This window comes from Labrus mixtus, chromosome 19 (assembly GCF_963584025.1).
Source record: "Labrus mixtus chromosome 19, fLabMix1.1, whole genome shotgun sequence".
NCBI classification, from domain to species: Eukaryota; Metazoa; Chordata; class Actinopteri; order Labriformes; family Labridae; genus Labrus; species Labrus mixtus.
Genome location: NC_083630.1, coordinates 3,975,642 through 3,991,844, shown reverse-complemented (window position 1 = coordinate 3,991,844; position 16,203 = coordinate 3,975,642). Strand labels below are relative to the sequence as shown.

Here is a 16,203-nt window from a genome sequence, read left to right as displayed (position 1 = left end):
GATCTATGATACGAAGATCTGTAGGTAGATTTTCTATGAAGTCGTTTTTTAAATTATTTTACAGATTTTCTTCTGAAGAGTATAAATCAGTCACTTACTATTGGTATTCATTTCATAGCCCCAGCTGAGCAGATTTCTTGAAGTTCTCTAGAGATGCTATAAAAAAAGGTTTGTAGCTCTGAAATCTGGACGGAGTAGAGCCACTGCTCTGATATCGTTACTATAAATGGAAGGTGTGTGCTCTTGTGGTCTCCCACCTTTATAACACCGGTTAAAATATTAAAATCATCTAGCGTGTAGCCAGCCTTAGTAAGCATGCTTCAACCTCAAGTGGATGGATCAATGATCTATAGCATTAGGGCGCCGATAGCCTAGCGGTTATGACGCACGCCTCATGTATGAAGGCAAAAGTCTTCAGTGCAGCGGCTGTGGGTTCAAATCCGACCTTGGCCCCTTTGCTGCACATCATCCCCCATCCTCTCCTCCCAAACATTTCCTGTCTCTCTTCAGCTTTCCTATCTAATAAAGACAAAAAGGGCCGGTTTGTACCAGGCTAGAGAGTTTTGTGGATTTACTGGTGATACTTCGGGTGATAAATCTAATCTCAGTTGACTCTCGTCAGCAGTCATCCTCCGCTCCGTTCTTCCATATCTGCCTAGCTACCCCATAGCACTACAATATGATTCTGCAATCCTACACGACCATCGCTGACAAGACAATGCCTGTAAAATGGATTTCTTTTTTCTTGAAATGGGTCACATAAATGGGTTTCTGGCTTTCGTTGGGGGCCGAGGTGGAGTCATTTCTCAAAGGACAACAAAGGACAGAAGAGCTGTTATTGCTGCATCTTTTGGTTTCGTCCTCTGTAGGTGTGAGTGCATGTGTTACAGTGGTTTTGAAGAAGTGTAAAATGCTGGACCTTAATTCCGCACACTGACTTTCTCCCTGCACACATTGTTTCACCATGCCTCCCTAACAATGTGTGACCACCTTCTCCTTACTGCAGTTTCCTCTCTGCTTCCTGAAACGCAGGAAGTTTGGTGCTTTTCGTCTCTACCAGGTTGTAGAGAGGGAGAAAGGTCAATGAAACCAACCATCCAGAGGGGACACTCCCTGAGAATGAGGACATTCAGCTTCCTGTGTTAGAAACATGACATCACCAGGAAATAACCCTCAGACCTCTGACATAGAAACCATGTCGATGGCCTGAATGTTTTAGACTCAAGACATGAAGAAATAAAAGAACAGGGCCTGCATTTGTATTTTTGTTTGTTCTCTCTTAAAAATGTTTCATGTCACTAAAAATAAGTACAACCAAAAGGTCCACAGAGTTTTGCAATTCATGCTCTTCCTTTCATGACATTATTCAGGATCAGGATTATGCAAAAAAAAAAAAAAACAACCTCATGCAGAAGAATCCCTGCTGACTCGGTCGTCACCACGCTCTACAGTGCACATGATAATATGTAGTGATGTCATCAATGAATGTAAAATGTGCGGATGTGAAAATCAGAAGCAGTGGCTTTCTTTTGCGGGAATAATGAAGCCTAAAGCTACTATAGATTAATTTTTAAGATATATTTAAACATAATAAAGCACATCATGGCTGTTTCAGAGGGAGGTTCTGTTTCTGATTCCACAGAGCATGCTGTTCACCTTTAAACTGTAGTTTTCTTCAGTCTGAAGTGTTGCAGATGGTTCTGTGAGTGTGTGATTTATGTGTGAACTGTACACCTCACTAACAGCTGAGCATGCTGCGCAGCATCATTATTTCACCTTCAGTTCTCCTTCATTGCTCTCTGCTTCTTCCCACACACACACACACACACACACATCTTTTATTCAACGAGTGTCCCTTCCTCCTTCATCATGGCTCACTGTGTGTGCGTGTGTGTCTGTGTTTGTGTCCTTTGAGGCTCTTCAAGTGGCTCTCAAACACAAAAAGACTGAAGTTCAAAAGGGTTTGTACACAAAGGCTGAGGCTCTCATGTCTCACCTTTTATAATAGTAAGAAAGGAGCAGCAGTAACCATTCAATATTGTTTTTTATGGAACATTTTAGCCTAGTTTTTACATTTATCAGGATAACTTTTAGGACGTTCTATAATATCAAACTTTTTTTTTTATATAGCACCAATTCATAACAAATGTTATCTGAAGAGACTTTACAAAGAGCAGGTAAAAGATCTTACTCTGTTATATTACAAAGACTCAGCATTAATCCATCATGAGCATTTAGCTACATTTAGCAAAGTTACAGTGGCTCATGATGAACAGCCAGCTTCCCAAATTACGCTAGGCTTGAAAAAGTGGGATAGAGGAAGATGCAGGAAGAAGAAAAGGTACAAACAGTGGGGAGGGTATGTGGTTAGTACGGTAACTTACATGAAGATTTATAGATAGTGACATGCAGTAATATGATGTGAATGCACAGAGAGAGAGAGAGGAGCTGAAGTTCTCCCGGTAGTCTAAGCCTATAGCAGCATAACTAGAAGCTGGTCTACACCTGCGTTAGCCCTAACTATAAGATTTATCAAAAATAAAAGTTTAAAAAAGTTAAAAGTCTATTCTTAAAAGTACAGAGTGTGTCTGCCTCCCGGACCCCGGCTGGGGGATGATTCCCGAGGAGAGGAGCCTGATGACTGAAGGCTCTACCTCCTGTACTACATTTAGAGACTGTAGGCCTGCATTCTGGGAGCGTAGTGCGGCGCTACTAGCTATTTTACACCACAAACAAACAATAAAACCTACGCTGAGGGCATTTTTGTGCTTAAGACGCTGAGCACTGAAAATGCTGAAAACCGTAGTTTTTGTATTGAAAGTGGGCGTTACCAGCACAAAAAGCTCGGTCAGTGCACACAGGCTTTTATTTCCTCATCATAAAGCCTTAATGTCCAGAACTAGCAGTAGCTTGTTAAAACACTAAATCTTCAATATTGTCTCTGTGTCAGATCTATCTGCTTGTTTCTTGTGTGATTTCCTCCTTGCTTTGAGACAAGATTCTTTTACTTGTTTTCAAAATCCATGCCATGACTTTTCTCCTCTACTGTTCACCATTAATTGTATACCCTCTCCCGTCTTGTATTGTCTTTACTCCTGTTTTTAATCGCTAACTTTTACTCACATCTCTTATTTCCCTCTCTCTTGTTTCTGTTTTGGTGTCTTTCCCTCCGGTCTGTATTTTATTTTCTCTGATCATTTTCTCCCTCTTATTGTTCTCTTCTCGCTGGCCCTGCCGTCTGCTCCCTCCCTGTCAATCATTTTACAAATCTGTCACTCTCATCTCTTAATTTTCCGCCCTCTTGTCCTTTTCTCTGCCATTATCAGCCTGTCACTCTCTTCTGTCTCCGTCTCCTGGCGTATTTTTGTCTCCGTCTCTCTATTAGTCCTTCTGGGTGTTGGTCCCTTCTGACCCTTCCTGTTTCTCTGACATCATCCAAGAAACCAGGAAGCTGCTCATTGTTACTTTGTGTGTGTGTATGTGTGTGTTACTGTAGTTGTCCCGCCTCTTTAGAGATCGTCAGAGGAGGTACAGTGTCACAGTTTAAACTGATGATTAACCTGGACTCTGAAATATTGACCACGGCTTTTAGTCAACATATGGTTCACCTGAGGTTGTTCAGGATATTACATTAATTCACCTGGCTGTAATAAGATCTACACAAGGCTGAAGGTATGATACCGCTCCACTGTGCAAACATGCTTTTCTGATTCATCAGCCAGACACGAACACAAGCTCAGCTGCAGAACATGACTTAACGACACGACCACTCTTTGTAAACTTCTTGGATTTAATCAGGGCTAATACCTAGGACACAAATTTCAAGCGTTTTCTCACCTGTAGATCGTTTGCTCTGGTCTGAATCATGGACTTGTTGTAACTACATCCTGTTTGGTCTGTGTTCACAAGGGGACATTTACAAGCAGGCCAAAATGTGTTTCTCAAGGAAAATGCTCTCTGATTGGTCATAATTTCTCGTGTTAAATGTCCCCAAAGTAAACAAAGACTAGTTGACTCCTGCCTAGCTGTGGTCACTCCCAAGACACTTTACGAATTCTAAATGGACAGACGACTACACGGATTGATGTCGGCAGGGTTTTGCACTTCTGCATTGGCTTCATTTTTCAAGACCGGAGATTGCCGCTTGCTCCAATTCCTATATTTAATTATGCCTATAAACCCCTCTATTTCAGCCCTGCTCAGGACAGGCTGTTTCTGTGTCTGTACCTTTAAATATGTAAATGAGCTGTGTCTGACCACGCCCCCTCTCTGGAAGGACTCGGGTGGCTCGGTACTTTCTCGCTCCATGTCCTATTGTTTACGGTGAGAAGGCAGACTCAGAGGGCAGAACAAACACCTAGCTGTGGGAGTGTCACCCACCTGGGGGAGGAGTTACTGCCCTTTGTGATGTCATGAAGGGAAAATCTCCAAACAGCCTGTTTGAGCACACATTTTCTGAAAAGTGGAGCAGGGAGGAGACGGAGAGGATGGACTTTTCTCATCATAGGGGGGTTTGAAGACAGACTAGAGACACATATTAGTGTTAGAGAAACATGGTGTAGAGTATTTTGCATAACATGTGACCTTTAACATTTCTAAAAAGAAGCTTGCAGACTGTTTTGTATGTAATGGAGTACTTTGTCAGCATCAGTCTCAGAAGACGGATGTTGTACAAACCTGCTGTCAGAGATCATCAACTCATCAAACGCTCAAAGATCTTTTTTTTATTGCAGTTTGTATCAGCAGCTTCTGTCTCATCTGCTGGCTGATCCTCGTGGAGTCTGTGTGCACACAATGATCTCAAACAAATCTATACCTTTCTGCTGTGTTTGTCTAGCACATCGATTCACAAACGGCCGTTTACACAGCGCTGCTGCAGCAAACTGTCAGCTGACTGATTGTTTTTCCACTTAGTTCAGTCCATTACAACAGAGGTGGTTCACCCCTGAAGCCAATACCTCACGTTTCACCTCAAAGAAGAAGGTTTCAGTGCACAGTGTAATATTTATTGTCAAGGAGCCTTAAAGGAGATCCATTACACTCACTTTCACCATTAATGATGTCAGTCTGGCCCCCCCTAATGAGTAGCGTTGAGAGATGTGTAGCTCAAAAACCTCTTTATTTATCTGATAATGACATTAGTAAAATCCCTAATTTCAGCCTCTGTCTGAAACTCTTCATTTCAGCCACTGTCTCTTTAAGACCCTGCCCACTTTACTTTGATTGGCCAGCTCTGTTTGCAGTTGCAGGGAAATTTGAGTGAGCTTCAATCAAGTCTCCAATGTGCGACCTGTTTTACTGACTTTTGATTCCTTTATTACAGATCTGCCGATGGAGTACAATCCCTCAGATCATCCCCGGGCCAGCACCATCTTCCTCAGCAAGTCACAGACTGACGGTAAGCATGACTCTGTGAACGTGCATCTCCACTTTAACCTTTTGCCTTCATGTCAACCCCTATGTACCAATCAGTATCACACTTCTTTTTCCAATGTGTTCGACACCACATGAGTCTTCTCTTTCTTTGATTCATGTGACTGCCGACTCTGCCATGTCCTGATGAAGACATCTGATGTGAAAACAAGTTGGCTTATTTAATGATGTAGCCATTATGATAAATAAAGGCTTCTTAAGTATTTCCTGTTTGCTTAGAGTGTCTGGTTTCCTCCACTGTCGTGCGTCAGGTTAACTCACGAGTAGGTTTTCACAAACAGAGAATCTGTCTTTGTGTTTTGGTGCAAAATCAATAAACACAGAAGCTGAACAAAATGTTTGAAGTGGTAAGCTGTAAAATACTCTGACTTTTAATTGTTGTGTAAACTTTATTAATCCCAGAGGGGAAATTCTGGTTCACACTCTGTTATTGAGAGACTTGCTTCTCACAAACATAGGCCCCGAATACACACACATGCACAAACAGGACCTGTGGACATGTTTTAGAGGAGAGATGTCAGAGTGAGGGGGGCGGCAACACAGGGACCGCGCCAGATCTGTTCAGGGTTCAGTGCCTTGCTCAGGCCTTCCTCGGCAGTACTCAGGATGTGACCTGGCATTTCTCCAGGCACCAAACCAACTGCCATACTTTGGTCCGTACCAGGACTTGAACCGGCGGCCCTCTGGTTCTCACCCCAAGTCCCTACAGACTGAGCTACTGCCTTTAATAGAATAAGATCAGGCTAAAAATAATTTAACATAAAATACTCCCAAGTTGAGACCGGGTGAAACCGACCTGAGGAAGAGAATATGTTTACAGACGAGCTAATGTATCTCAATATATTTCAAATTATGTTTTTATCACAGCAGCACACACAGCAACAGTAAAGCAGCTTTCAGCAGCAGCTCACGCTTCCTTATGCAGCGTAACATCTGGTGTTTCCATGGCAACGATAAACATGTCGTGGCGTAACAGTTATAAAATGACAAATTTCTCTGGCTTTTACTGTTGGAAATATTTGAGGTGATGTAAGTACTCAACAACAAAATATATAAAGTAGGTTTCGTCTATTTTTTTAATTAATTTAATTCAACATATTGTATGTTTAAGTTTAAACAGATCAGTATTTCCAGCTCCTCTCAGATCCGCTGGTAGACTGTTCCAGCACCTCAGAGCGTAACGGCTGAAAGCAGCGTTTTTGTTTTACTCCGTGGACTGACTGAGAGACGTCATTCAAAGAGCAGCAGCGTCGCCATATGTGACATATTGCACATTAAGCCGTAACGTATCGGATGCAGAATCATCTTAAAAGTGCCTTTTATGTTTCAGACACACACACACACACACACACACAGCAGCTGCTCTGTGGGAGAGCGTGCAGGCTGTTTCTGTGATGCAGGGATTTCAGACGTGGAGCTGTTTTAAAGAACAGATTTCTCTAACGTAAAGGCTCATGTGGAAACATTTTTACACCGGCTGACTTTCCGAGGTTTGAGACCGAGCCGGGTGTTTGATCGTTTCTGTCAGAATGATCCTGCAGCAGTTTGGACCCATCACACAGTGACAGTAATTCATTTTAATCAACTGAAATGTGTTTAAGTTCTTGTCTGAGATTAGTATTCTTTTAGTTTTGACATAATCTCTTCACTTTGATGATAAGAGGCTTAATAACGTTCCCTTTGCTCACCCTGGAGAAAAGCCGGTTCAGCCGGCGAGTTTGTATAGCCTGGAGGCGGAGGTATTGATCTGATATCTGCTGCTGATGCTCTTTAATTCGCCCGATCAAACTATTGTGTGAATATCTGCAGCCTGTTTTCTCAACGTACTGTACACAGAGCAGAACAGAGACCACATGGAAGGTTATTTTATCCTGCAAAGGTTTTTATAATGGTAATCCTGTTATTTTGAACCCTTGACCCAATTTTTACATATTTTAGAATCTTAAAAAAACCTTTAAAGTTGACATATTCTCCTCCTCTTCAACCAGTTTAAAGACGTCTCAGAGCTCCTCAAAACATGTGTGTGAAGTTTCTTGTTCTAAATCCACTCTGATCCTGTATTTGATCATGTCTATAAACCCCTCTATTTCAGCCCTGCTCAGAACAGGCTGTTTCTGTGTCTGTACCTTTAAATATGTAAATGAGCTGTGTCTGACCACGCCCCCTCTCTGGAAGGGCTTGGGTGGCTTGGGCTTTCTCGCTCCATGTCCTATTGTTTACGGTGAGATCTTAATCAATCTAAAGGAGCAATTCAAGGCTTATGCACCTATTACTCAGGAAGACCCCAGATGTCAAAATAAGGCCCGGGTGTAACAGTCATAACAGAATCCCTGCCTTTAATTGTAGCCAGATGTGCACCTATGTTACAAACAATCAGAGACAACTTGGACTTTGTGTTTTTCAGTTGCTGTTCCCAACAAGAGAGGTAAGCATGTCCACGTGTGGTGTCGATGACGGCTTTGTCTACTGTGTGTGTTCACACTTGACTTTAAATGTGGTCTCAAGCTTTTTCGTATCCATGTACTCGATCTTTATTGTTTTCTGTCAGCAGGTGATGTGCCTTAAAGCTGAGATGCTGGTGGCTTTGTGTGTGTGTGCGTGTGTGTGTGTGTGTGTGTTTGTGACTATGTGCATGTCCATATACAGGATGCAGCTGTATAAAAAGAGCTATTTTTAATCACCTGAAGACACACATGAAGCTCTGTTTCCTCGTCAGCAGTGCATAAGAAATATTTCTTACTGAGAGGAAAAGCCAAGGTTAGACAGGAAGTATCAAATAGTGATTTGACACCAGCATTATGGCATGTTGCTTGGAAACGGTTTTAATTAGTTGGTGTTGGTCTACAGAAAAAAACGGCATAAATCACAGCAGCTAAGATTGCAATCTCTGCTTTTAAACTCCAATTATGCAAAACCCTTCATTAACATCCTGCAGCTTTTGCTAGAAAGCAGCGCACACAGTCACCACTGCCCGGAGGAAAAACACAAGACACATGCACACGAGTGCAAGAGAGAGTGTGTGTGTGTGTGTGATGGTGTGTGTGTCAGCCGTGAGGTATGAGAGACTGTGTTGGGATGAAAGGCGCCAGACAGCATCACCACGGCTGTGTGTGTGTGTGTGTGTGTGTGTGTGTGTGTGTGTGTGTGTGTGTGTGTGTGTGTGTGTGTGTGTGTGTGTGTGTGTGTGTGTGTGTGTGTGTGTGTGTGTGTGTGTGTGTGTGTGTGTGTGTGTGTGTGTGTGTGTGTGTGTGTGTGTGTGTGTGTGTGTGTGTGTGTGTGTGTGTGTGTGTGTGTGTGTGTGTGTGTGTGTGTGTGTGTGTGTGTGTGTGTGTGTGTGTGTGTGTGTGTGTGTGTGTGTGTGTGTGTGTGTGTGTGTGTGTGTGTGTGTGTGTGTGTGTGTGTGTGTGTGTGTGTGTGTGTGTGTGTGTGTGTGTGTGTGTGTGTGTGTGTGTGTGTGTTGCACTCTGCATCTGCTCCAGTTTGCCCTGCCATCGACCTTCTCCCCTGTGATTTCTCCAAACTGGGCTGAACACAAACACAAATAAGACACACACACACACGGCTCCTCTGACACACAGCTACACAGCTGTGTGTAAAGTGAACTCCATGAAACCTGCACAGCCTCACGTCCATCGAGTAGAATTAGGATCGAGGCAAACGACCTGTTTCATGAACAGACGCTTTATCCAATCACCTCCTCATGAAGAAATCTGTCACCATGCTTTGTTTTTATTTGGACGTACTGTATGTGGGCAGAAAAAGATGAACGGGCTAATTGTGTCCTCAAACTTATTAGAAAACACACTTTCTTATGCATCAGGAGATCCACTGACAGGTTTTTGTTCTCCTTTAAACTTAAAAAAAGAAAGCCCCCACCTTTTGTTTAATGCAGTGTGACATCATTTAAACTGAAACAAAAACCTTATCCAATATGTTCCTCCACATCTCTAATGAAGGGGCATTTATAAACCCTGGATAAATGCTGCCCCCTGTCTGTGAGGGTTGTGTACTGCATGTGGAGATCTGTGACACCTGTCCTCTCGTCTCTCTTTTCAGTTCGAGAAAAAAGGAAGAGCCTTTACATCAACCATGTGAGTAAGATATTTGTTTACGATGCATTAGAAGGGAAGTCATAAATATCACACAGAGGCTGAACACAGCGATGAACTGTTTTTGTAAATTGTGATTTGTATTCTTGTATGTTTTTTTTGCAAGTTTACACATATATCGGAGAGCAAGGTAAAGTTCTGAAATTATAATAATCCAACATTTTCCTCATTGTCCCTTCATTCTCAAACCTCCTACTCCATAAGTAGTGTAGGTGTTGTGTTTGTGTAACATCCTGGAAATGATAAATCAGGCTTTTAATGTGGTAAATATGTAGTAGTGACATTTGTCTTTGCTTTATGGTGGAGTTCATCCCTCAGCCCCGAGTGCAGGAAACGATCAAACGGATCATTTTTAGAGATTTAATATGGAAAAAGATATATATTTTTTAAATGTTTAACCAAAAGTTCCCGGAACAACATCGAGCCAATACCAAAAATGATCCCTGAAGTCGAGTTTCAGACTTCTCCAAAGATGCACTCCGCCATAAACGCCATCGCTGCATGCACCAACGTCTGACAGAGGACAGACAGATTTAGTTTGTGGGCTTACAGGTGCCCTACTTTCCCGTACTGTCAGCCGGCCGAGTGCAAGTTTGACAGATACAGAGATTGACATATGTGTGTGCGTGTGTGTGTGTGTGAACTTTAGCATCATCCAGGCCCAGTGAGACGGAAGTACAGCTCATGCTCCACCATATTCCTCGATGACAGCACCGTCAGTCAGCCCAACCTCAAATACACCATCAAATGGTAACAGCCTCACTCTGTCTGCTCACACTGAAACCACACATGACCTGATATTTAAACCCTTTTTTGGGTCATTTTTCTCTTTTGTCTTTAATCTTATTTTATGTCTTGTCTTTTATTTGCAGTGTATCTCTTGCAATATACTACCACATAAAGAACAGGTATGATGAATCTAAATCTTCTGTATCTACTAGGCGTGCATGATAAGATGATATTATGCATTGTGCAATAACAATATGATGTAGAATAATTATCAGCTATACTGTAGCTCACAGTTTCTATGTCCATGTGCTGTTCTGGGTGTTTAGCATAGTACCTAGTGTTTGCATCGTGTCCATCCTGAATCTTAAATCCAGACAAAAAGCGACTTTTTCACCACTAAATTAGCATCAATTAATAGGACGGTAGCTGATAGTTAGCATCAGCTTCATCTAACTGCCTAAACATGGTGTAAAATCAGGGCCTGTATACCCAGAGCTTTGTCTGACAGGTAAAATGTTCACATACTGAGTGAGAAAACTAGTTTAGATAGTTTGTTTACTTGTAATGTGTTTATTGCAACATTCATGAACTGCATTAACGATTACATTTGCAGCCCTAATACCTGCACTTGAGTTTCACAGCCTTGCATCAGAAATCAGCGTCAAAACATTTGAGGCAGAGCTAAACATTCCACGAGAAAGAGTCGCTTTTAGTCCCTAAGGCTTCAGTTGAAATGTCAGGCACTGAAGTCCCTGTGACGCTCTGTCTGATGGCTGACTGCATCTACAGCTTGAGTGAGCTGAGGGTCCTGCAGAGAAATGTGCTCTGTGAGTGTGTCCAGACACCCGAGTACAATAAAACACTCCTAAGAACAGAGTCATTTTAAAGTGATGCAGAGCAGCGATTTAAGAGAACTTGATGCATTCATGAAAAAGCTCATTCTTCACATCTTCTCTTTGGAATGAAAACAATTCACAAGTGGCCCTGACCTGGAGAGCAAGCTTTGTACAGATAGTCAGCCTCTCTGAATTGAATGAATAGTACTTTGATTTGTAGCAAGTGAGTGTTAGTTGTAGGTTTGAGATATTTGAATATTTACAGTCACATTTCACACAGGCTATACATCCACTCTGTTTTTCCTCTTTGGTCTCTTTAATTTTACACAAGCAACATCTTTAGGGCCAAGCTTTCAAGGACTTAGAAATGTAGAATCATGTCTCGTTTCTGTCACACTCTTGATGTTCTTCTTCGATTGTCATTCCAGGGACGTCGACGGAAGAATGGTGTTAGACATTTTCGATGAAAAGCTGCATCCGCTTACGGTAAGGCCTTAACTAAAGGTTGATTTTCATGATGTGCATCTGAAAGGTTGTCTGTCTCGTCTCATTAAAGCAGGACGACGCACACAGGCTGATGAACAGAAAATAAGAATCTGTAGCCTGTAATCACAGCAGCCATCTGGATCCTCCTGGAGTCTTTTGTGTCCGTTTCTATGTCTTAAAAACTGCAGTGAATCGATGCAATAATGTACATAACAACTTGCCTCGTGCTTCAAATGCATCACATATAAGGAACTAAACAAATTATGTGCTCTTTCATTTGTTTGATATTTGTGTTTTAGAAGTCAGAAGTTCCTCAAGATTACGAAAAACACGACCCCGAGCAGAAGCAGATCTACCGCTTTGTGAGGACACTGTTCAGCGCCGCACAGCTCACCGCTGAGTGTGCCATCGTCACATTGGTAAGTGTGTGTGTGTGTCCTCGTGTGTGTTTCAGTGCAGAAACCAGGAGGGAGTGTTGCATCCTGGGTGTGTTCTTCCCTCTTTAGTATTCTCTGCTTTCTTCTGTCTCTTGTTTTATTTTTGAACCCAGTTTTCTCTTTTCCTCTCAAATGAAATCCTTGGTGTTTCTCTCTGGAGATTTTGTCTCTAAAAAAATATGAAATGTTCTCTCAGGGATGGTCGAGATAATTTTCTACACGGTGAGAGCTGAGACAACATCTGTGCAATTTTTCCCACAGCGTCATTTTGGTTTGGATGCCGTGTGTGTCTGGAGAAAAGATCAAACTGGTTTCTCTGCTGTTTAGGAGTTTCTCTCTCTGCTCACCAACAAGCTGAAGCTGAGGCTGCTGGACGGAGTTGGAAGTGTAACCCTCTGTGGATCATTAGCATGCTAATGATCAAGGATGTCTCACATCAGAGTCGTTAGCTGAATCGTTAACCTAGTTTCGCCTGGAGTTGTAACCACCCCCAGTTATCTGTGGGTCGTTGATGTCTCATGGTACAAGGTGGGAATGGGGCTTCATTTGTTTGGTAGAGAATTCTAAACCGCATCGTAGGTTGGTAACGACTCTGGTGTGAGACATCATTGATCATTAGCGTGCTAATGGTCCACAGAGGGTTACACTTCTAGCCCCGTCCAGCAGATAGTTTAGACCTGAAGAAACCTTTCAGAGGAGAGGTGAAACATCTTCCAGATCTTTCTGCTTTCTCTGACCTCTCTCTCTCGCCTGTCCAAACTCTGTGGCTCTGTCTGACTCGTGTGTCCCTGCAGTCTGGGGGGTGTGGGGTTAATATGTCTGTTCTGTTAGCCTGGTGTATTGAGTTGCGGTGCTTCCTGACAGATGCACACACGTGTTAACGGCATGCATGGCTGAGTGGGTGGGCTGCAGAGTCCAGACAGTCTTTTAAAACCAGTACGCTGATGCACAGTGTTTCTGTGTCTTTATCCATGCACAGACATACTTTCATTTAAATGTGCTGGATTGAGGTTACTATGTTTACACTATATCCTCTGTATCCTCTGTTTCCTGTTTCATCTGTTTCATCTGTATCCCCTGTTTTCTTCTGTCTCCTCTGTATCCTGTTTCCTCTGTATCCTCTGTATCCCCTGTTTCCTCTGTATCCTGTTTCCTATGTATCCTCTGTATCCCCTGTCTCCTCTGTCTCCTCTGTATCCTCTGTCTCCTCTGTATATTCAGTTTTCTTCTGTCTCCTCTGTATCCTGTTTCCTCTGTCTCCTCTGTATATTCTGTTTTCTTCTGTCTCCTCTGTCTCCTGTTTCCTCTGTATCCTCTGTCTCCTCTTTCTCCTCTGTATCCTCTGTGTCTTCTGTCTCCTCTCTTTCCTCTGTCTCCTCTGTTTCCTGTCTCCTCTGTCTCCTCTCTTTCCTCTGTCTCCTCTGTTCCCCTGTCTCCTCTGTATCCTCTGTATCCCTTGTTTCCTCTGTATCCCCTGTTTCCTCTGCATCCCCTGTTTCCTCTGTATCCTGTTTCCTCTGCATCCCCTGTTTCCTCTGTATCCCCTGTTTCCTCTGCATCCCCTGTTTCCTCTGTATCCCCTGTTTCCTCTGTATCCTCTGTATCCTGTTTCCTCTGTATCCTGTTCCTCTGTATCCTCTGTATCCCCTGTTTCCTCTGTATCCTGTTGCCTCTGTTTCCTCTGTATCCTCTGTTTCCTCTGTATCCTGTTTCCTCGGTATCCTCTGTATCCCCTGTTTCCTGTTTCCTCTGTATCCTCTGTATCCTCTGTATCCCCTGTTTCCTGTTTCCTCTGTATCCTCTGTATCCCCTGTTTCCTCTGTATCCTGTTTCCTCTGCATCCCCTGTTTCCTCTGTATCCTGTTTCCTCTGCATCCCCTGTTTCCTCTGTATCAGTTTCCTTTGTTTCCTCTGTATCCTCTGTATCCCGTTTCCTCTGTATCCCCTGTTTCCTCTGTATCCTGTTTCCTCTGCATCCCCTGTTTCCTCTGTGTCCTGTTTCCTCTGCATCCCCTGTTTCCTCTGTATCCTGTTTCCTCTGTCTCCTCTGTCTCCTCTGTATATTCTGTTTCCTCTGTCTCCTCTGTTTCCTCTGTCTCTTCTGTATCATCTGTCTCCTCTTTTTCCTCTGTCTCCTCTTTTTCCTCTGTATCCTCTGTATCCTGTTTCCTCTGTATCCTCTGTCTCCTCTTTTTCCTCTGTATCCTCTGTATCCTGTTTCCTCTGTATCCCGTTTCCTCTGTGTCCTGTTTCCTCTGCATCCCCTGTTTCCTCTGTATCCTGTTTCCTCTGCATCCCCTGTTTCCTCTGTATCCTGTTTCCTCTGTATCCCCTGTTTCCTCTGTATCCTCTGTATATTCTGTTTTCTTCTGTCTCCTCTGTATCCTGTTTCCTCTGTATCCCCTGTTTCTTCTGTATCCTGTTTCCTCTGTTTCCTCTGTATGCTCTGTTTCCTCTGTCTCTTCTGTATCCTCTGTCTCCTCTTTTCCTCTGTCTCCTCTTTTTCCTCTGTATCCCCTGTTTCCTCTGTATCCTCTGTATCCTCTGTGTATTCTGTTTTCTTCTGTCTCCTCTGTATCCTGTTTCCTCTGTATCCTCTGTATCCCCTGTTTCCTCTGTATCCTGTTTCCTCTGTATCCTCTGTATCCCCTGTCTCCTCTGTATCCTCTGTCTCCTCTGTATATTCTGTTTTCTTCTGTCTCCTCTGTATCCTGTTTCCTCTGTCTCCTCTGTATATTCAGTTTTCTTCTGTCTCCTCTGTCTCCTGTTTCCTCTGTATCCTCTGTCTCCTCTTTCTCCTCTGTCTCCTCTGTGTCTTCTGTCTCCTCTCTTTCCTCTGTCTCCTCTGTTTCCTGTCTCCTCTGTCTCCTCTCTTTCCTCTGTCTCCTCTGTTTCCTGTCTCCTCTGTCTCCTCTCTTTCCTCTGTCTCCTCTGTTCCCCTGTCTCCTCTGTTTCCTCTGTATCCTCTTTCTCCTCTGTATCCTCTGTCTCCTCTGTGTCTTCTGTCTCCTCTCTTTCCTCTGTCTCCTCTGTTTCCTGTCTCCTCTGTCTCCTCTCTTTCCTCTGTCTCCTCTGTTCCCCTGTCTCCTCTGTTTCCTCTGTATCCTCTGTCTCCTCTGTCTCCTCTGTATCCTCTGTCTCCTCTGTTTCCTCTGTATCCCCTGTATCCTCTGTGTCTTCTGTCTCCTCTCTTTCCTCTGTCTCCTCTGTCTCGTCTGTATCCTCTGTCTCCTCTGTTTCCTCTGTATCCTCTGTCTCCTCTGTATCTTCTGTTTCCTCTGTATCTTCTGTTGTTCCTGTTTGTGTTTTTCTCTATCTGTGCTGGTGCATTCATATCGCTCAGCATGTGGTGGGCCTCTCATTTACGCAGGCTTTCTGCAGTGCTGTGTGCTGTCTGCAGCCAGATGAGCATGTGTACGTGGTGTGTGTTGGCAGACTTTGGGCCACAGCGGTGATGGGTTAGCAGCGCCTGCAGGCACAAAGACCATCACAGTGTGAATCGTCCAATTAGCCAACCGATCAATGACAGAGGGCAAGTCAAAGCCCGCTGGACCAAAGGATATTTCTTTATTTCATTCACAGCATTTAGGTGGACGTTTCCCTGTTTTTGCCTTATTTATATGACACTATTTAATGCCCAGTAATTAGGTGGTAAAAATCAGGATCTATCAGGTTATTGTCGACTTTGCAGATCTCTTCCAGGATTCTTTATAGGCACATAAAACTGACAGTTCTACCACGGAGGAGATTCACACAGAATTAGAATAAAAACTTCCTCCCTCTGCCATGAAAAATACAGCATCCCAGCAAACTAGATTTCTTTGTCAGACTTGTCATCTGAGAGGACGGATTTCAAAGCTGTAAGCTGCTGGAGCCGGTCTGCATTCAGCTGAGCCTGCAGCGGATTGTATTTATGGAAAACAAGAAACTGGAGATTCAGCCCGGAGGAAAGAAATTCTGTAACAAGTTGTAGATTTATTGCCTTTATTCAACCATTTTGGTTACAAATAATTTTTCATTTTCATTGTGAGGAAGTCTGCTGTTATGTGCCATTGGTAGGCTAATAGACTGAAGTATAACTTAGATCAATATTATTCTCAGTGACTAAAACAACATATTTTACTCTCCACCAGTGCAGAACAGCCACACTAATATCCTATTATTGTAGAATTA

General features: G+C 43.1%; 1 protein-coding gene across 4 annotated transcripts in view; it reads left to right on the top strand.

Moving 5' to 3' along the window:
* ccny (cyclin Y) overlaps positions 1-16,203 on the top strand; it is a 46,892-nt gene that overhangs the window by 16,910 nt on the left and 13,779 nt on the right. The window contains exons 3-10 of one of the 4 annotated variants that reach the window (XM_061064162.1): positions 5,324-5,398; positions 7,838-7,858; positions 9,490-9,524; positions 9,649-9,672; positions 10,192-10,292; positions 10,415-10,450; positions 11,536-11,593; positions 11,893-12,012. In XM_061064162.1, coding sequence (XP_060920145.1) covers positions 5,324-5,398; positions 7,838-7,858; positions 9,490-9,524; positions 9,649-9,672; positions 10,192-10,292; positions 10,415-10,450; positions 11,536-11,593; positions 11,893-12,012 — 470 coding nt within the window. The remainder of the gene's footprint in view (positions 1-5,323; positions 5,399-7,837; positions 7,859-9,489; positions 9,525-9,648; positions 9,673-10,191; positions 10,293-10,414; positions 10,451-11,535; positions 11,594-11,892; positions 12,013-16,203) is intronic. The other 3 variants (XM_061064163.1, XM_061064164.1, XM_061064165.1) reach the window with 3 other exon arrangements.